This window comes from Daktulosphaira vitifoliae, unplaced genomic scaffold (assembly GCF_025091365.1).
Source record: "Daktulosphaira vitifoliae isolate Bord-2020 unplaced genomic scaffold, ASM2509136v1 Scaffold_1, whole genome shotgun sequence".
In the NCBI taxonomy this organism is placed as follows: domain Eukaryota; kingdom Metazoa; phylum Arthropoda; class Insecta; order Hemiptera; family Phylloxeridae; genus Daktulosphaira; species Daktulosphaira vitifoliae.
The window spans coordinates 75404194-75426773 of record NW_026099572.1 but is presented as its reverse complement, the minus strand read 5'-3'; the positions used below and the strand labels follow the sequence as shown (position 1 = coordinate 75426773).

The 22580-nt window shown below is 29.9% G+C and overlaps 1 protein-coding gene across 4 annotated transcripts in view; it reads right to left on the bottom strand.

Annotated features, from left to right (window-relative positions):
• Positions 1-21300, bottom strand: part of LOC126896758 (tyrosine-protein phosphatase non-receptor type 14) — a 41188-nt gene extending 19888 nt beyond the window's left edge. Inside the window, exons 1-5 of one of the 4 annotated variants that reach the window (XM_050669807.1) lie at positions 21106-21300; positions 20272-20310; positions 17361-17526; positions 15053-15536; positions 14199-14441 (exon numbers count right to left, since the gene is read on the bottom strand). In XM_050669807.1, the coding sequence (XP_050525764.1) occupies positions 14199-14273 (75 nt within the window). In that variant the 5' untranslated portion in view covers positions 14274-14441; positions 15053-15536; positions 17361-17526; positions 20272-20310; positions 21106-21300. Of the gene's footprint in view, positions 1-15; positions 607-14198; positions 14442-15052; positions 15537-17360; positions 17549-20271; positions 20311-21105 lie in introns of those variants that run through there. The other 3 variants (XM_050669805.1, XM_050669806.1, XM_050669809.1) reach the window with 3 other exon arrangements.
• Positions 21301-22580: the final 1280 nt, after the last annotated feature.

The following is a 22580-nucleotide window of genomic DNA, read 5'->3' as shown; positions in this document are numbered from 1 at the left end:
AAATTGCATACTCACTCTTGTTTTTACATTCCCGATCATGCACAATTGAGAATATCTACTTCTGTATGTATACAGAAAATATCTTGTATCCACTTGACCTCTTCTTTTGAGTCAAGTGATGATCCTGCACTTGAACATTTTGAAACTCTAAAGTTTAAGTGAACCCTTATACATAGTAACCAACTAATAGTTGTTGGATTTATATAACTTAAAAAATTACAAACAATTACATTTCATATACGAAGTATTTAATGAAAAGAATTTAGTTCCCAAAAATTAACAGTTTTAACGACACGACGTGAGAACTTTTACTTATATGATAACGTAATCATTACCTATCATAATGTTAGCAATAATCTTATACAGTGTAGCCTATAAGTCTAAATAAAATATCACTTTTCCCATTTTAATAATAATATTGGGAGATGGATGTGATCCATGTAGTAATATCATCTAATTTAATCTTCTACATTTATTCCAAAGCCATTAATTATACAAAATTATTATTCCAATCAAATTGGATTTATAAATTTAACTGGGTTTCCATAAATATTTGTTTCAATTAACAATTTAATCATTATAATATTTATAATGAACTGCTAAAACGTTTTAAAACAGTTTATTAAAATAAAGAAATTAAGGATTTACATACAAATTTTTAAAAACCATTTTTGTAAAAAATATAACTTAAAGCGTTTTAAACAAAGTTAGGTATGTAGTTAAATAATAAATTATTAAATCTATTGACATAACTAATTTAAAATCTATTTAAAATATTGAAACGTTTTGTAATTAAAAACCACCTAGAACTAAAGTTTTATTTTCAATACTTTTCATACTGTTTACATAGTACAATTCCGTTTTTATTTCTTAACGAAGTAATTTTATTTAAATTTTTAAAACGTTCCAGCGGCTCCATATAAATGTTGTACATTAACAGTTTGTTCCTACAGATATCATAATCAAAGTATATTTTTTCCCATAAACATTTATTTTTTCTACTTATTATCACACTAAATATTTTTGAAAGATAATGACTAACAAAAAATTGAAATTAATTGTTTTAAGTTCGGAGACATTATAAGAGACGATTTTTGGTGCTTATTTAGCATTCTAATTGCAATAATTTGCTTCATCGTGTGCTTATTATGTACACTGTATAAATAAATGATTATTATAAAATGTATAATAATACAAAATTTGTATTTAAATCTTATAATATCCCAGGAAAACACTATAAAAGAGCAACAAGGCATTTGATTTTTTTCTAAAATCATATTCTTTTTGAAATATTTATATTATTAAATGTTTATTATCTAAGTGTTGTCAACAGAGTGTACTTAATTACCATATAGTAAATAATCATATTAGGATTTAGAGTTCATTCATTGATTAAATTTGTTTGGATAACTTCCGAGGCGCTTTATGAAATTTATTATAAGTATATACTGTACCATAAGAATATTTTTTTTCAAGGGTGGAGTAATCCTTCCATAACTAAATTTCTAACTAATACACATTCATTAGAGTTAAAAAAACAAACAAGAATATCTATTTATCATCGATGTATTCGAAATTAATAAAATAAACTTTATAAATATATTATAATTTTTACTATACAAATACTTGAGCCATAATAATCACATATATGTGATTGGAATACTGAATTTATTTACTATACATTTATTATGTATAATTGTTCAGTTTTCTTGTAATTATAAGTACACTATATTACAATATGAGGTCCTAAAAATATATTCAGATGTTATATACAAAGTGGAACAAATCTAATTGATAACTAATATAACTTGTGATCTACATAAAATTTTATGTTTTTTTTTAATCAATTTTTACAATATAGTACTATATGTAAAATATATTTTATGTTATTTTTCGTAATTACAAAAAATATTTCAAAATTTAATTTTTTTATTAACATTTTTTTTTATGATTTGAAGGTAACCATTTTATAGATAAGTTAAAAAGAAAAATTTTAGTACCAAAAACTCTTATTTTAATTTAGTAGTTACATTTATACAGCTTTTTGAAGTTTATTAAATTTTGTTTTTTTTTTTTATAATTTTCCTATGGTATAAAATGTTAGTCCATATTATGTAAAGGACGAAAGTTAACACTGTTGCAGAGTTGAACACTATTGAAGCTTCTGCAGCTGTACCGGACAAGCTAGAAGGAATGGTGTTATAAGGGCTAGGATTGAGTCTCGTAGGATTATGTCTCAATTTAATTCCAAAAAATATTTTCAATTAAATTAAGTTAATGTTTTTACTTATATACAAATTTAATACATTACAATAAATCAAAAATATATTTACAACTATTCAGTAATGTGTTCAGTAAATTTCGTAAAATTTTGTAATAATTTTGAGATTGTAATTTTTTATACACATATTTCATTATGGACCGTAACTTTCTAGTAATATTGAAATTTGAAAATAAATTTTTTTTTTCGTTTCACCCTACTATTAATATTCCTGAAAATCTATTTTTTTTTATAGAGGGTGATCTAAATAAAAAAATGTCCGGTCGATAACAAAATGTGAACCAATATTTTAAAACATATTAACACTTTTAAGTTAGAGGAAAAAAGACTTTTTTTGCAAACCAATACTTGATTAGAACAACTACGTTTGGTAAAAAAAATTATACACACAACAAAAATAATAAACAATTAAATTCTAAACAATTTTTATATAAACATTTTTACTGTATGTTGAATATTTCCTCTGCAATATTTAAATAAACTAATAAAAACGATTTCAATGGTATAGATAACAATATGTTGTTTTTTTTTATTTTAATAACAAATATTATAGATACGGCTTTTTTGCTATTAACATTTTTTATGTTAAACATTTAGTTATATAATTTTTCCAGTGAATAGTATAGATCAAAAGATAAAAGACAAAAACGAACAAACTACCCTCATAGTAAAATTTTCAACCCTCTTGGGGCACCTGAAGATATTTAAAAAAAAAATTTCTTTCTTTACCCATAATCAGGAGACTAAACTACAACTTTTTTTCTATTAGAATTTAATTATCAACATTTTCAATATTTCGTTCCACTCTAGGGTCATTCCACGTGAAATCACCTAATGTGTGTGCTGAAATAGTTCAGAAATTTATGTCATAAACTTCTTAAAGGTCATTGACAACAAAAATAATATTATTATTTTTTTTTTATTGTTTTTTTATCAGATAGCGCATTTTTTATAGCTAAAAACATGAAAAAACAGCCTATGTTCTTGAGCCTATAACTTCACATCCAAATAAGCTATCACTGTGGAACTAGCACTGTTTTAATCATATTAAATAGTACTTAAATTTCATTCATAAGTTTATGAATTTTGATTTTTTTTGAACATCGAAATTTTGATTTAAATTTTGCAGTATTTTAATAGCAAAATTTGAATGTCAAAACATTTTTTAATTAAAACTTTTTTTTTTATTTTCAGAAACTTTTAGTTATGTTCTTTGAATCCATATCATATTTGAATCGATTTATAATTTTTTTGTATCGTTTTACGGTCTTGAACACGCGTGGTTTGCTGAAAATAGCCAACTTTATCATCTCATTACACAAAAGTGACTAAACGATTTTTTTTCAAATTTACATAGTACTTACCTTTAGGTAATTAAAACGTCTGGTGAAAATTTGATGATGAAGAAATAATTTTAACGCTACTTTTAGAATTTACAATTTGCGTATTATGGAAAATCCACAAGCTACTTAATTTTCAACGCTCAATTTTTATTTCTTGTATTTATTCTGCGTTCTGTAGTAGATTAAGTTATTGGGACTCATAAAAAAATCCTAGGAGCAATGGCTAAGTTCGGGAAAGCTCCATTGCTTTTCTTTTTTTTCAAAATTTCGATGTTCAAAAAAATTCAAAATTCATAAGCTTAAGAATAAAATTATANATCAGATAGCGCATTTTTTATAGCTAAAAACATGAAAAAACAGCCTATGTTCTTGAGCCTATAACTTCACATCCAAATAAGCTATCACTGTGGAACTAGCACTGTTTTAATCATATTAAATAGTACTTAAATTTCATTCATAAGTTTATGAATTTTGATTTTTTTTGAACATCGAAATTTTGATTTAAATTTTGCAGTATTTTAATAGCAAAATTTGAATGTCAAAACATTTTTTAATTAAAACTTTTTTTTTTATTTTCAGAAACTTTTAGTTATGTTCTTTTAATCCATATCATATTTGAATCGATTTATAATTTTTTTGTATCGTTTTACGGTCTTGAACACGCGTGGTTTGCTGAAAATAGCCAACTTTATCATCTCATTACACAAAAGTGACTAAACGATTTTTTTTCAAATTTACATAGTACTTACCTTTAGGTAATTAAAACGTCTGGTGAAAATTTGATGATGAAGAAATAATTTTAACGCTACTTTTAGAATTTACAAAATTTACAATTTGCGTATTATGGAAAATCCACAAACTACTTAATTTTCAACGCTCAATTTTTATTTCTTGTATTTATTCTGCGTTCTGTAGTAGATTAAGTTATTGGGACTCATAAAAAAATCCTAGGAGCAATGGCTAAGTTCGGGAAAGCTCCATTGCTTTTCTTTTTTTTCAAAATTTCGATGTTCAAAAAAATTCAAAATTCATAAGCTTAAGAATAAAATTATAGTACAATCTAATATGAGTAAAACAGTGCTAGTTCCACAGTGATAGCTTATTTGGATGTGAAGTTATAGGCTCTAGAACATAGACTGTTTTTTCATGTTTTTATTTATAAAAAAATGCGCTATCTGGTAATAAACAATAAAAAAAAAAATAATATTATTTTTGCTGTCAATGACCTTTAAGAAGTCTATGACATTAATGCATTTTATGAAACAGATTATTTTTAAAAATGATTTCACAACAAATTATTTTTAGTATATCATATTAAAAAAAAAAATTTCTACAAAAATAAAAAATTATTCTGTACTTTAGGGTACTGAACATTTTAGCTTCGATGCGAAGCTGGGAAGGTATTGGTTTTACTAAGAACGTCTAAAACACCATACCTATACTTTTTCTACACCTTATTACAATAAGTTATGTATCAATTTACTACTTAATAAAGAAGCCGTCTTATAAAAATAATTACACCTTTTTTCTTATCGCCTTTAAACTTAAAGTATCTGTAACTCGTTGAAAAAAAAACTTTTAACAAAAAATTTGTATTATGAATAAATCTGATGATGCCATAACTTTTTTAAAATATATTTAAAAAAATATAATTTTTTTTCTATAGATGCATGATGTCCTTACCTATCATTTCGTATATTTTTTTTATAAATCTGAACCTTTATCTGCCCACAGGGGGGATTTAAAATGACAACTTTTTCATAAAAAAATTACTTTTTCAACTTAAATTTTGAAAGTGTTCCGGAAGGTCTGACACTTTTATATATACCTTAAATTAAAGCTAATGTAATGCACTTTATTATGGAAAAAAAAATTTCGGACTTTATTTTGTCTTCACGGTGAAAAAGGCTACCGAATGCTATTTTGTGAGAAAATTCTGGTTTTTATTTTTTACATTTTTAACTTTATAATGCTATAACTTATTGAAAAGTTTATGTTTCAACACAATTGTTTTATGAGAAATAATATTTTTTAATAATCCCACTTTCATTCGACATACTTGATCTTAATCAGAATATTAATAAGGAACTAGCAGATCATGTAGCTTTTGGAATAATCCATCAATTTTTTAAAACTAAACACTATCTAAAGATTTGCATCGAAGCGTTTTTTTTTTATAGTAATTTTAATCATTGTCAGATATCATTATACTTGATCCAACTATGCCACGACACACTGTGCCGCGACCCCTCTGTGCTGGTTTTTTTTTTAAATCTACTCTACAATAAGATATTTTGAATTTTTCATAATTTTTAAATTGTTATTTTTTTAAAAATAAATTAAAAGAATATGATACCTTATGTTATTCGTATAGTTCTTAAGTATAAAAATTATTTAAAAAAATAATTAATGAAAAATATTAATTGGATCAAAAATTACTGAATTTGTCATATCTTTATGCCTCACTCTGTATATATCGATACATACATTGTAATATTAATACAATAATAAATAACATAATATTCTTATGATATGATAATTAAAGATATAATATTTTAAAAATATTTTGTTTATTTTTGTAAATCATTCAAAAATCAATTTTGTGATTATTTTAATTTTTGATACATTAAAAGCATATCATAATTAAAAAAAAAATCGTATACTCTCAACGATGTATTAAAGTTCATTATTTCCATAATTGATGGCTATGTTTTCGATCACCTCTGAAACAAAATAAAATTGTAAAATTATTAACAATACGCGAACTTGCTTTTATTTTCAAAAATAAATATATAAAATTAAAAAATATAGAAGTAATTATTGTTATTTCATCATTCAAAATGATGATTACGCCCATTTGGGCAGACAGTACAGAAATAATACAAATCAATACAATTACAAACTATAAAACTTAAAACTTTGAAGTTATAAATATTAAACTAAAAATATACAAGATGAATGTAAATAAATATAAAGTAAACATTTAAAAGATCACTTAAAATTATACTTTGAAAGTATTACAACATATTGACAGTAATAATGTTGACGAATCATGATTAAAATTAAAATTAATTAATGAATTACATGAGTTTAATATGCGATTAACAGGCGAGTTTTTACAACAGTTCTACGAAATCTAATAATAGAACCGTACTCCAGGCTAGATCTTACAAGAGAAAAGTATAAAGTTTTTAAACAATCTATATTATGAAATTTATTGCAATTTTGTCTTATGAATCCTAATGTACGCGACGTTTTGTTATAAATATACCTAATATGTATTAAAAAGATAAATCATAAAACAGAAAAATGCCTAAATCTTTTATATGATTAACTATTGAAAGGTTAAAACCATTAATTACATATTGATGATTGTAAAAAGATTTAACTCTACTTTAATGTGATTTGTGAGCATTTGTCACTATTTATTTGTAAACCATTTTCAAAACACCATAATATAAATTTTTCTAGATCTGATTGTAATTTAAAGAAGTCTCTAGGTGAGTTAATTTGTAAGTATAACTTCAAATAATCCGCAAATAATAAACATTTACAGTGATTGAAAACATTACTAAGACCATTTATAAAAATTATAAATAAAAGAAGTGACAAATGCCCACCTTGGGGTAAACCAGATATAGCATCTATAGTAAAAGACATTACATCACCAATTTTGACTATTTGTTTTTTGCCACTGAGATAAGACGAAAGCCAATCTATTATAGGGTTACCGACTCCCATAGCACTTAATTTACTTATTAATATAGAATGATTAACACTATCAAACTCTTTTTTAAGGTCAGTGTAGATAGCGTCTACCTGACCACATTTAGAAATAATAGACATTAAATCAGAATAGTAGACAAGTAAATTAGTAACTATAGATTTAGAAGTTCTAAATCCATGTGATTGTTTACCAGTGTTGAGCTAAAAGTGTAATACAATTTTGGTACTAACAACTTTTCAAATAATTTCGATACAATACTTATTTTAGTTATAGGTCTGTAATTACGTATGTTAGATCTTATCCCAGGCTTAAAAGTAGGGTAAACATAACTAGTTTTCCAAGTCGTAGAAAAAATACCAGATTATAGAGATAAAGATAAAAGAAAATGGATTGGATGAGTAAGGGAGTAACGGCAGTTTTTGAGAAAAATCTCAGGAACTAAGTTTGGACCTACGGTCATATTCATATTCAAATTCGATAGACCCTCAAAAACTTCAGTTATTGAGAGATAACAATTTTTTATATCAATACGTTCAGATATGTTACTAAAAGATAATTTGTAATATTACTAGAATTTGAATAAACAAAACCAAAAATTTGGCCAAACATATTAACAATGTTATTAATATTATCTGAATGAAAATTATCTAGCTCTAGGATAGAAGAAAATCTTAAAAATTTTCTATTTATATGTGTAAATAATTATTTATTTTTGTGATATACAATAAATGTATTAGTTTTACAAACAATTTTTTTTTTTTTTAATTTATACATTTAAGAGTTGTAAATCAACCATTGTTTTAAGCATAATGCTTTATACAAGCTACACATTTTAAGTTGTTCATGTGTCGAACACAACATGGTTTCGTAGAGCAGAATAGATTGTATAACGGTGGACAATCCAAGTCTTCCATATCGATTACATTCTGGTTAGGTAAATACTTTTCCAAAACATTTTTTTTGATAGCACCCTTTACGTAAATAGTATTGCAGCGTAACATTCGCATTATTCTCGGTAATTCATCGTATTCAACATCCCCAACAGTGGTATCCAAACCATGATGATGCTTTTTGAGCCAGTTTGTGGTTTTCTTATCGTCCTTGACAGCTTTTGGATGTTTGAACACCCAATGAGAGAGACATGTAGAGTCCAGGGCGATGACGGACAATTCTTTAACCAAAAATGAATGATTCGTAGACATAGACCCTGTATGTCAACAATCATTCCGGCGAGAAACTTGCTTACAGTATCCATAACATGTAGGTGTATGTGCTACAGTAACAATTATACGTAAACTATTTGATTTTATTGGTTTAATCAAAAAAAAAAAAAAATTACTTTATCGTAGAAATGATGATGTATAATAGACAACTCTAACGTTAATGATTATAAAATTTATTTTGCACAATATATGTAAGTACTCATAAAGTATACAAAATCGACTGAGCTCTAAAATATAGAGTTTACCCTAATTTAAAGTAAAAAAAAAAACCTGATAAGTCTACCAACCTTGGAGAGGGAGTGTTTCAAATAGTATTGTGGCGCCATTATCATCTTGTGTGTGTTTTTATGTATTAGACTTTTATACTCTCGATAGGATACCTTTCACATTTCTCGCCTTAGGTTAGTTTACGTTGGGTGTCATCCTCACACTTCCACCATTAATCATTGTATTAGGTTAGTTTACGTTGGGTTTCATCCCTCTACGAGCGGGAAGGGTAAAACGCAGGGAAGGACACCCGTAAAACCAAACATGGAAGCAAACCATTAAAAAAAAACGGTTACCGCTCCAGGAGAATCGGACTGGCTGGGAAAGGTGTCGCTACAGGCCTAACCCGGTCGTCATCCAGCGACTGTACCAGAACCGTGGGACTGGTGAGGCAGGGTCCAGGGGCGTTCGCGCCCAAGTAACTGTCGGAGAGTGTGCCAAGCAGGCACCCTCCAGTGACCTTCGGGTCACTGAGGTAACTGCTGGTGGCCTTGCTACCGTCTAGGAGTTGGTGACCGAATGGGAAGGCGTGCGCGATCGCTTCCGCGATGACGTGCCGCTGACCCATTCGGAGTTCACTCGATGGAGCGGATTGCTGCTTGACATGAAGGCTGGAGAAGTGTCGCTGGACTCGTTTCCTTGTGGTCAATTCAGGACGGCCGAATTGTTCTGTTGTTCAGTGTCGACAATCCTGAAGCTTATGCAGAAGGACTTGGACAACGGGCGTTCCTTTGCCCCGAAAAGGGTCAAGGAATACGACCCGTTAGAAGGCGTAGAAGACATCGAGCAGAGAGCGGAGATCATCGATGGATGCATTGCTGGTCGTCGAGGGGAAGCTGCGGCGGAATGTCTTATTGGCGTCACCCGCCTGGTCGCCTCTGAGCTCTTATCCCGCTAAAACGACATCGGGATAATGAGGACCATGGGGCGCGGGCTTCAACAGGCCGCAGAGTACATGATGTACGCTGAGAAGCAGGAAGTCTCGTCATCTCCTGATACTGCGGCCGCGGCAGAAGAGGACGAGATGATGCGGACGGGCGACCGTGGTGGAAGCGCTGAATCCTCCCCTGGGGAAGGCTCATCGACTCGCCAGCGAGCAGACTCGCCCGCGCTGAATCCACTGCCGGAGAGTTCTCCCCCATTGCACCATCCTGGCAAGAGGAGGGCGCCTCTGGGGGAAGAAGAGGAGAGCAACGACGAGGCCACGTTTGATGTCGGCCTCAACCATGTTGTCGCTCTCGCCAGAACCGCTAAGATCGAGGGGAGTCTGATGAACGAGGTCCCGGGCACACACCTGGAGTACCTCGTTCAGCAGATCTCCCTCTCGTGTCAGGCCCTCAGCGAGTTGAGAAGTGCTGTGCGGCCGTGCCGCAAGAAGTGGCATAACTCGGCGGACGTGGCGACTGCCACGTTGTCTATGCTCAAAGGCATAGCCGCGCAAGTGGCTGTGCTTCGAGGGGTTATAGACAAACGTCGGGGTATGGGGGTGCACAAGGAGGTGCAAATGGCGACGAAGCACCTGGAGGAGATCCTGGATGGGGAGAAACGCAGAAGAGCGTCTCTGCCGTCCAGGATCTACCAGGAAGCCTCAGCGGTGTCCAAAGCCGAGCCGCGATCACCGGAAGTAGCGCTCCCGAAAACGGCCAAGGAAGTCGGGACGCAAACGGTCGTCGAGGTCCCACCGGCCTTTATACCAAAAGGACTCGAGGAGTCGGAGAAGAAGAGGAAACGGCCCGCTGCTGTGGGTACTGCCGCCGATTCGGTCGTTGCGCCCACCGAGACGCTAACCGACCGGTTGGTGGTGAACCGGGAAAACGGCGTGGAGTCTGCAGAGGGGGATGTGGGAGCTGCTCCCGCTAAACCATCACTGTGGGCCCAAGTCGTAGGACACAAGGCGGGCACCAGGAAGAAGAAGGAGGATACGGCGGCTGAGTCTAAACCTCCGCAGACGACGTCGACGAGAAACCAGAAAGCGGTGAAACTGCGGGCAAAAGTGCCACGCACGGAAGCCGTGGTGATCGGACCACTAAAAGAGGGGCCGAAGTATGCTACGGTAATGGGCATAGCTATGGCTGCTGTAGACCTCCAGGCCCTGGGCATTCAAGTTTCCGGGACCCGGAGGACGCAGACGCGTGTCGTTCTCCTGTAGGTCTGGGGGTCGGCTGAACAAGCTGACTTTCTGTCTGCCAGTCTAAGGGCGGGCCTAAAGGAAATGGATGAGCGGGTACACCGACCTTCGATGTCCTGCACCGTCCTCCTCCTGGACGTGGAGGAGTGGCAGGAGGAACACGATGTCCAGCGAGCACTGAATGCCGCCCTGAAGTATCCAAATGGAGAATTGCCGCCGCAAGTGGGACCAATCACGGTCCTCACAAACGTCGGCGGTAAAGGGCGGTATGTGAGGTGCGAGGTGCCCCTCAAAACGGCTCATCGCCTGGCAGGCCTAGGCCGAGTCCGGGTCGGGTGGACGTCCTGTAGGCTGAGGATTCTCGACAAGGGACCTCAGTGCTACAGGTGTCTAGAACGCGGGCACATTGCCCACGCGTGCAAAGGCCCGGACAGGTCAAAAGCCTGCTTCAGGTGTAAGAAGGAGGGGCACCTTTCCAAGGACTGCCCCGGAAGCAGGAAAAAGGAAGAAGGTCGGACTCCGACCAGAAACCGCAAAGAAGAAGACGGCCTACCCCCACCTCCACGTGGTCCAACCCGGGCAACGGACCCTCTAGTGGGGTCCGGCTAACGGGGGAGGCTACGCCGTGCTGGGATTCGGCCCTAGTGTAAACTTGGGCCAGGTCACAGCGCGGTGGTAAGAAGTAGCGAAGGCGACGTGGGCCGCCCTGAAGCAATGCCCAACGGCAGTTCCAGGGCGGTCCACATTAAAGTCGAGAAGGAGGGAAAAAAAAAGAAAAGGGTTTCATCCCTCTATCTCACTCACTCACCCACCTATCGGTGTCGGTGGAGGATAAATTTTCAATAGATTATAAGAATATGGTATCTTATGTTATTTGTATAGTCCTCAATTACACAAATTATTTAACAAATTTATTAATGTAAAATATTAATTAAATCAAAAGTTACTGAATTTGTCATATCTTTATGACTCACTCTGTATATGTCGATACATACATTATAATATTTATGCAATAAGAAATAACATAATATTCTTGTATATAATATTTAAAAAATATTTTGTTTATTTTTTCAAATCATTTAAAAATCAATTTTGTAATTATTTTAATTCTTGATATATTAAAAACATATCTTAGATCAAAAAAAATCTTATACTCTCCACGAAGTATCAAATTTGTTCATTTTCATAATCTTTGAATAAGTTTTCAATCATCTCTGAAACAAAATAAAATTGTAAAAATATAAACATAACGCGAGCTTGCTTTTATTCCCAAAAATAAATATATAAAATTGAAAACACATAGAAGTTACATCGATAAGTTGGCAAACATAAGGTCTAAAAGATTGTGATTGGAAATTATTAAATGTAAGAACATTGTTTTGTTATTTTTGAGGTAGAGTTGGGTAGAACTTACTAATAACATCATACTGATAAACTGTCACTGAGCAACTAGCTTTATTATTAATGTGTATCTTACATGTCACAACATATAGTTAGTATACATATAATCTATATATATATATATATATAATATATATATATATAACAGATACTTATGATTTGTAAACACATATTAAGTATATTATTATAATAATTTTTATTCCTAAATTAATTGTATACGCCTAATATGCCATATTTTTCAAGTTTTCCTGATCAAAGAGTAGTTAAATATTTTATTAAAATAAGATGACAAATCTTGAGAGGTAACAATCGTTGATTTGCCACCTTCATGACTATCTGTCAATATAAGGGAAAGGTTTTTAAAGTTGATAAAAGTAAGTATAATATTAAGATAAAATATACCAAAAAAAAAAAAAATTTGTTAAAAAATAATATAAAAAAACCAGCACAGGGGGGTCACGGTACAGTGGTGACGTGGCATAGTTTGATCAAGTATAATGATATCTGACAATAATTAAAATCACTATCAAAATAAAACGCTTACATTAGATACATTAGAAGGTACATTACATAAGCTTTAATTTAAGATATATATAAAAGTGTCAGACTTTCCGGAACACTTTCAAAAGTTTAGTTGAAAAAGTTCTACTTTCTATATGCATTTTTTAGATTTAAACCCCCTCGTATATAGGGAAATGGTCCGATTTAAAAAAACAGTATGTAGAATGAAAGATGTATATAAATACTATTTCTCATGAAAAAATTGTATTGATCCATACATTTCTCAAAAAGTTATAGAATAATAAAGTTGAAAATGGAAAATACAAAATCGAAAATTTTCACACAAAAATAGCATTCGGTAGCCATTTTCACCGTGAACATAAGATAAAGTTTGAAATTTTTTTTTTCATGATAAAGTATATTACATTATCTTAAATTTAAGATATATATAAAAGTGTTAGACTTTCCAGAACAGTTTCAAAATTTAAGTTAAAAAAATTAATTTTTTGTGTAAAAGTTGTCATTTTAAATCCTCCCTCTGTGGGCAGATAAAGGGTCAAATTTACAAAAAAAATATATCAAATGATAGTTAAAAATATCAAACATCTATAAAAAAAAAATTTTATTGATATGAAAAAAATATACCAAATGATATTATGCATCTATATAAAAAAGAATCATATTGATATGTTCATTTTTGAAAAAGTTACGGCAGTTTTTAGTAAAAAAAATTGAAAAAAATTCTAAAATTAGCGATTTTTAAATTTGTAATTTTTTTGGAGGTTTGCCCCATTTACGGGGAACGAGGGAATTTTTTTCAATTTTTGAGGATAATTTCTTCGACTAGATACGATTTGTGATCTTTTGAGGTATCATTGAAAGAAATCGGTTCGGTGGGAGCTGAGAAAAAGTGATAACAGACACAAAAAAAAAATTTATCATAGTAAAATTAATATCTTCTCATCTTCGCATCGAAGCTAAAATATTTTATGATTCAGAAATATTCAGAATTAAAAAATGTGAACCCGGAAAACCCTTAGATTATATCCATGGTAATTTTTATAAATTTTATTAATATTTATCAAAATTTTCCCTAACATTAAAATCTTCTACATTATTTCTATTACAAACGTCATGTTTATGCCTATTAAAGTAACTAAAAATCCTTAATTAATTTAAATATAAGTATTTTAATTATATACTATTAATTTTCAGAAAATAGTCTAAAAAATAAGCGATATAAAAAAACATAACATTTTTACCATTGTAATTATTGAAAAATTTTAATAAGTACTTTTAAACTTTTTAAAAAAGTTATGATAATTACCTTTGTAATTGAATTGATTTTGGTTATTTGAATACTTATTGAGTATTTTTTCAATAAAAATGTTTGATAATTCATCTTTAAACAATCCGCTTTTCGATATAATTTCTTCTGCTTGTTTTTTTGTTACTGTTCCAGTTTTTGTTACATCAACATTAGAAAGCTCATTATAAACATCATCTTCATGGAGTAATAATGATTCAACAAGTAGTTCTATAATTTCGATTACAGTATACTTAGTACCAGCTAAGGAATTACCAAAAAAATGTCGTTAATATAAAATATTAATCTGCGCGGTAAAATAATATTAGAGCGTAAAAAAATGTTTCGCTCTTTAATAAATCTAATAATATGCATGAATACATTTATGCATAGTCCACGAAGTTCATAAAAATCTAATAACTTTTGATCTACTAAATAATTTGCGTTATTTATTTTTTTAATTTTATACAATCATAGAGTGCCTTAAAATCATATTTTTTTTTTATTTTTTTTTTTTTAATAAAAAATTAATTAAATCAAAAATTGCTGTTTTTAAAGCTTTTCTCTTTTAGACTATGTTTTAAATGAATCACTTATTTAATAATACAAAATAAGTCACAAAATTTGAAAATTAAATTTTGTAAAATGTATTTACAGAAAGATTTATAAAATTATTTAAAAGCTCAATAAGTTTGTAAATCTAAAAATATTCTACAATAATGCGGTTAAACATGTCTAGTGTCTGATGAAAATTTTAGATATAAACTTAATGTATTAATTTATAGCAGAATTTCATGTATTCTAGAAAGTCATAGTCTTCTTAAGTTATAATAGGGCCATTTTTTATTTTTTTTTTTTGTATTAACATGATGTACCTCATGGAATACATAAATTGAGAAATTTCAGTTTCAACGCAACACACCAAGGTCGTGTCTCAATTTCATGGTTCTCATTGTTGGGTACGCATTACGAGAGGGCGTTTTGCTACATCTTATTGTTATGACCGAAAACGTCTCTCGCACTACCACCACCGGTTGTGTGAGCGATTCACTGCGTTGGATGCTAGTGTACGTGATTATTGCGTCTCGCCGAACTATTATCGGTCCCTTTGGTGAGTTTTGCGTTCTCGCCACCATTGCTACGTGGTTTTATGGTTCACCTAGCTCATAGTCCCACTAATGGATTAATCACCCTGGTGATTCGTCGTGGGTGTATAATTACTATACCAGTCTACGCCATTGTGTGCCCTTTGTGTACATAACAAGTGCCTCCGTTTGTATCGACTACCTTGTAGTCTTCAACATTTTAATGTAAAGTATTCCAACTGTTCATTTCTCACCGTCATCGGTCATCTTTCATCTATTGTACGTTACACAGTTAAGTTTTTATTTGTTTGTAATTATTATATTAGATTTTATCTATTTTGTTCAGAGATGCCTTGTCGGCCATTTTAGTATTAAGTGACCCCCCCCCCCACCACAATTCTATGATAGTTTATATATATATTATTACTTAAATATATAACTCCTTGTCTTGTAATTCTTATTATTTTATTTAGTGTAAGTACCATCCTCTTATATACAGTCCACTCCCTATTTCTTTCTCCGGCATAATTAGACAACCCAACCGGACGATAACTACCCCGCACATTATAACCGGCCGTTCCATTCAAACACTTATATACATCAGCATGAGCTGTACCCACACGTCCTACATACCCCACTGTATGTATTAAAATACTTGTATCTCAATAAGAACTAAAATTGTTATTGATTTTTTACATTTTTTTTTGTATAAAAAGCTCTAATAAACAGCTAATAAAAACTTTTTTTTATAAAAACAAACAATAAAAAACGATAGCACTGTGGGGCTGTGGCACATTATGGACGTGCCATAGTTGGGACAAGTATAAAATCACTATCATGAAAAACGCTTCGATGCAAATCTTTAGATAGTGTATAATTTTAAAAAATTGGTGGATTATTCCAAAACCAAAATTAACACCTATTTCTTTAATTATATCCTGATTAGAAGTTCTTTGATTTATAAGTATTATTTAAAATTTCATCGACACTGATCTATACTTATCCCAACTGTTGCGTGCCCACTACTGTGATATCGTTTTTTTTTTATAATTAATTCTCTAGATGAATTTAAAGTTTTATATCTATCAAAATAAAACAAGTCTATTTTGTTTGGTCCGGCATTCATCACATTTGTATAACTCTTATGTGTATCGGTGTGCTAATCACTGTGGCCTCCACTTGTATCACCTAGTTTTACATTTTTTAGAAATTAATAACAGTGTAAAATTAAAATTGAAAAAAATGTGCACAAAGAAAGTTTCTAATTAGATTTTTATAGATTTCTCAATCTCTTTATCATAACTTCAGAAAACGCACAAAATTAAAAAAAAATTGCTTTTTAAAAGTTATAAAAGTTTAAAGTCAAAATAAATATTTTCAAAAAAAAAATTATGACTCTCTAACCACCCCTTTCTTAATACGCTTATGCATTTAATACTAATTTCTTAAAAACACATTTAAATACGTTTTTATTCAACAATTTATTAAAAAAATTTTCCTTATATTTCTTATTTGAGTCAAATAATAAAAAAATATGCTTTTATCATAGTTAAAAACTGTAAAAATTATAAAAAAAAGTACAACGTAGATGTTTTCAATGAAAACTTTTCACACTCACATCTCTAATTATAGTGCAAACAACAAAAAAAATTAACACGACTAGATCCAATGCCAATTACAAACAACCGGCATATCAGACCGTCTAGTTTAACGAAAGTAACTAAATGTCTTGAGCCTTTAAGAAGTGTTAAAGTCAGGTCAAAAATTATTGAAACCAATGATAATAAAATATTAAACCTACACTGTAATGTATAATAATACTTTTAGAGTCGTTTAGTTACGTTACAAATTCTTTTAATTAAAAATGATATACGTATAATAATTATTATAATTATCATTACAATTCAGTGAAATTAGTATGAGTTTTATCAATTCATACTCATAAAACCGCATACTACGTAATATTCTGAATTAACAAGTTCTTCAGATAAATTAGTAAGTTATCAAGTTCTATTCTAATATTTATATATATACATATATAAATATTAATTCGTATAATAGTATGAATTCATGATTAAAAAAATTAAATTTTAATTACCTGGTATAACACCTGAATAGTGCTTCAAATTATTGTCAAATTTCGTAAATTCTAAATTAAAATCACTTTTGAGTTTTCTCAAGGTATCAAGCCTTATTAGTCCATTAACAGCATTCTCATATAATTTTATTTCTACTAAATGTGCGTTAATAGCTGTTAAGGGAAACTAACAAAAATTCATGATAAGTCATTTATTTGTCTATAATAATTATTAAAATAAATTAATAAATATTTATAAAAATTAATAAATTAATTAAAAGTATATAGTGTGTCCCACCAAATGTTGATAATTTATTAACTTTTGATACAGCGAATATTATTTCTACTTTTTGAAGTGAAACTTGTTTATAGAGGATCCGCGGTCGGCTGTAACATTTGGCCGTCACGGACAGATTCTATTATTTTATTAGGAATACCGTCAAAAAGCGATTGTTCGATGTACGAATAATTCCAATAACACGTATAAATTTGATAAAAATAAGTATTCCATAAACGTTTACGTTCCACGATTGTTTGTAATTTATTATAAAATAAATAAATAATTTGTATTTTTAAATTCATACAACTAATTCAACTTAAATGTATGTTGTTACATAAGCTATTGTTAAAGCTGTTAAAAATTTAACAATTTTTCTGGACAAGTACATTAGCTTTAATTCTTATTTTTATACTTAGATGGGATGAAGAGTACGGAAGGAAAAAGACTAGTCATAAAAATGGCAGCACCTACTCCTCGCATCCAGTCATTACTTAAAATTATTAATAACTTCTTTAATCCAAAAGTTATTATCGATCAGTAATTTTCATAATTAGATGATTTCCTATTTTGTAAGCTAGTAAAACATGTATGTTGCCATTTAAAAACATTAAGTTAACACCCCTTTAAGTTATAAAAGATGATTCTAAAAAGTAATTATTAGCTGATAAATAAAGAATGATATGTAAATAAAAGCCATCAAATTTCATTTTTCCAATATTGTATTTATTTTGCGAGCAATCGAGTAGTTTATGATAAACCGATCAATTTGTTTGTACTTTTATTAATAAATAGTAATAGTTAATAAAGCATATTTTATATTATAATGTAGCACTGCATTTTCGAAAACTTAAGTAATTTTATTTAAAATGCATTAGACCATTTGATTTCAAATGATTTTGATTGTGCATACAAATATTTTAAACAACCACAATAGATACAATTTTCAAACGATACCTTCATAATGTTCAATCAAAAATTTACATAATTTATTTCAGTTATCATAAGCCTATTATATCGTTTGTGACAGTAAAATAAGAAAATTAATAATTATAATAATATATTTAATTAATTTTAATTGAAAATAAAATGTTTAATTCTTTTATTTTATTCCAATAAAAACCTTATATTCTATTAGTACTATGAAAGAAGTTTCACTTCCAGGGACATGTATCGCGAGTGCAGTTGCAGGAGTTATGCAATTTAATAAGATTTTACGACTCTTGATTTTAGTTTTGATGCAAAGCTGACAGGGTATATTTTTGTGACTATCATTTATTTTCTCTGCTCTAACTTGACCTATTTTTTTCAGTTACTTATCCCACGTTCTCCATACAGACAATTAATATCATTCATTTCTAATGTTTTCAAAGTATTTATTGACGAATCAAGTTTTATATGATAATTTGATATAATAGGTTTCAATTACAAAATTAAATGATTTTACTTTGTAATTTAATAATTTTTTTACTCTATTTGTGTGTGCTACCACTAGACTATAATATTATATTTATTCTAGACTATAAATCATTAAAATTAATTCAGTTCATATTTCAATTGTAGAATCTTTTTAAAAACCAAAAGTTACTAGGAAATGATTACTATGATTTTTATTTGAGTGATCTATTACAATAAAAATGCAAAAATATCGAACTTTTCTGATAAATTTACCATAAATAGTAATTACAAAATTTCCTGACTGCATATTAATCATAACGATACAATTCTTTTAATTCTCATAAAATTGTCTATTTAATGTATTAAATTGACATAATTTCAAACTTGCAAATTGAGCTAAAAGTTATGCAGTAAATTAATTTTTTTTATTATAAACTTTCATAAAAATCAAATTTAAAATATTATAAAAATAGGTTAATTGTGTCATTTTCCTTATATTTAACATATTAATAATCAAAATCAGTTTTCATTTTAAACAATTTTTTTTTGTTCTTAATTATTTTTTTATATGCAAATGCTTATTTTTTAATAATATGTAATAATATTATAATAATATACAACTGCATTATTATTTTTATAATATCTCCATAAAAATTACAATATTAAATTATTGAATATCAATTTCATACTGAATTTAATTACTATAATTATTATTTATTCATATATTATAATTATAAATCATATAACTAACCGGGATAAAATTAAGGGAATAAGAGTTATTGTTGCTTTTGAATCTACAAATCTACAATTTTTTTAAAATTAAACACTATGTACAGATTTGCATTCAAGCATTTCTTATAATAGTGATTTTAATCACTCTCCGATATCATCTATACTTGTCCCATCTATGCCACGTCCAAACTGTGCCGTGACTCCACTATACTACCGTTATTTTTTATTGGTTGTACTATATATAAAAAATAATGGGGGTTTATTTAAAATTAGACTGTTTGATTGTTGGGCGCCAAGCTTTATTAGCTCAATTAACAATTTTTATACCGATGGTAAATTCAAATGAAAAATTCATGTTGCACACATTTAATTGTGTCTAGGGTAACAATCAATAATGTTAAACGGTAATATTTTAAATTATTTGCATAGCAATATAATTTCATAATTCCCAAAAATAATTGTCTTATAATTTATTTGAAATCTATCCTTAATATTTTATGACATTCTTAGAGTATAATTTCATACCTTGCTGTTATCGTCGCGAATCGTGTTTAGTATACACTCCTTTAAAAGTAAAATCACTGATTTTAATTCATTAAATTTATGATATTATAAGAATAATTACTTAAAGTGCTATTTTACTCGAAAAACAATAAATATACATGTTATTTAAATATTTTTAATAATCTTTAAATTTTTAATGTGTTTAAGTAAAATATATAGAGTTTTCAGTAAGTAAGAAAACGGATTTCTATTGTTCTCATCATTTGTAACAAATAATCTTTTTTTAAAGTACAATATTACTGAGAGAGTCAGATAAAAGACACCAAGTGTAAAACTTTCCATGTCAGAGAAGGGCACAATCGCGAAAAAGTCTGGTGCAGAGACGCTTCATGACCAGATTTTTAGAAAAAAAAAAATAACGTGTCGAATAATTTAGAAACCGCTCTTTTATAGGCCTGTGTCTGATGGGGATAATTATGATTTTGGATTTAATTTAAAGACAATTCTTATAGGTTAATCAATTAAACTTAAAGAGACATGTACGTAACCTATTTATTATTTTATGATTTAAATTAATTTTATATAACGGTCTTGGTGTTTTGTATCTATAATCTCCCGTAGAATGGTGTTTATTGAAATCATAATTATTTAATTATAAATACAATAAAATTGTAATTGTTAATTATCTATTACAGTATAAAAGAAGGTACTCAAGCAACTATTAATTATAAAATAATAATTATAATATAATAAAAAATAGTAATTGCTAATAATCTGTTAAGGTATAAGAGAAGATACTTAAGCAACTAAATAATTGTAATAAGAGAATAAAATAATATCAGTAGTTATAAATACTAGTCTTTTTGTATCATCATTTCCAGTTGAAAACGTAGGTATGATAATTACACACACAAAATAAAAATAGAAATCCATTTTCAAGGATTATAATAATTGCAGCAGTAATGAAAATCTAGAACTGACAATATAACTTTAAAACGCGAATAATAATTTTTATTAATAAATAATTTGCGTTTATATAGAACAATTCAGTCAATTTTGAGTAATCTTAAATATGGTAGAACAACAATCTATTTACAAAAACGATATTTTATTTGTAAGCACTAAATATAGTAATTGTTTTAATCAAATTCAATTGACACGTTTACACATGATGTACGTCAATAAAAATTATTCATAGATTATCGCAGAAAAATTTTATTTACTCATTTTGAAATGAAATATAGCATAAAATAAATATAGCTAAAAAGCGTGTTTTTAGTTTTTTTTAGTTATATTTATTTTTCACTTTTTAGTTTCATGTTATGATTGTAGTTACTATCAATATCATGGTTGTAACGGGTAACGGGAAATCAGGTTTCGATTCCGGGGAGGGAGACTGAGAAACGGCTACCACATCTAAGGAAAGCAGCAGGCGCGTAAATTACCCACTCTCGGAACGTGGAGGTAGTGACGAAAAATGACGATACGGGGATCATCCCCCGCAATCGGAATGAATACACTACATATCTCTTAATGAGGATAAAGCGTATTAATATATAAGTTTTAATAGTAATTAGAATATATATACAAGTAAAGCAACTTAAGTTCGTAAACGTATCATTCATGAGGTATAGCCGTGTTTTATGGGCGGGGGGAACATTATACACGAGGCATATACGGCGGCAGCGGCGTCGGCTGTAGGAATATATAAATGAATATTAACATATACGTATATATAAATATTAATATGTATATATATATATATATATATTAATATTAGCGGCGGCGGTAGGAATATATAATCTTGGCATAATATCGCGGCACTTTCGCTGGCGTCAACAACGCGATGTCCGGCGTGATCCTCGAGCGTCAAAAGGTTAGCAGCGTAGATGACGACGGTGAGCGAGTGCGGATCAGTTTGTCGACGTTGTCACTTTGACAACAGGAAGAAGACTACGGTATCATTTGCGGCGGGACGATGACGGCCGTGCGGCATTTGCTGGTCTTTGCACCACGGCGTATAACGCGAGATGTTGGTCAGTCAAATACTTATAAAATAGGGCGACGGCTGATAAAAGTGGCACGAGTCGTGTATAACGAAGCAACGCGGGACCTTGTCAGTCAAAAATAAAAAAAATTGATATATATATAATTGATGACTCGCACGCGTATACGGGTACGAAAACCGAAAATAAAATTATACAGGAAAATAGTTTTGTCGGTGAGTGGTGAATACGTTACGACAGGATAGTCTCTAAGCCATAGACGACGGGATAGGCGAGATAATGATGAGTGACGAGTGGTGAGTTACAAACAACAAACAACATACA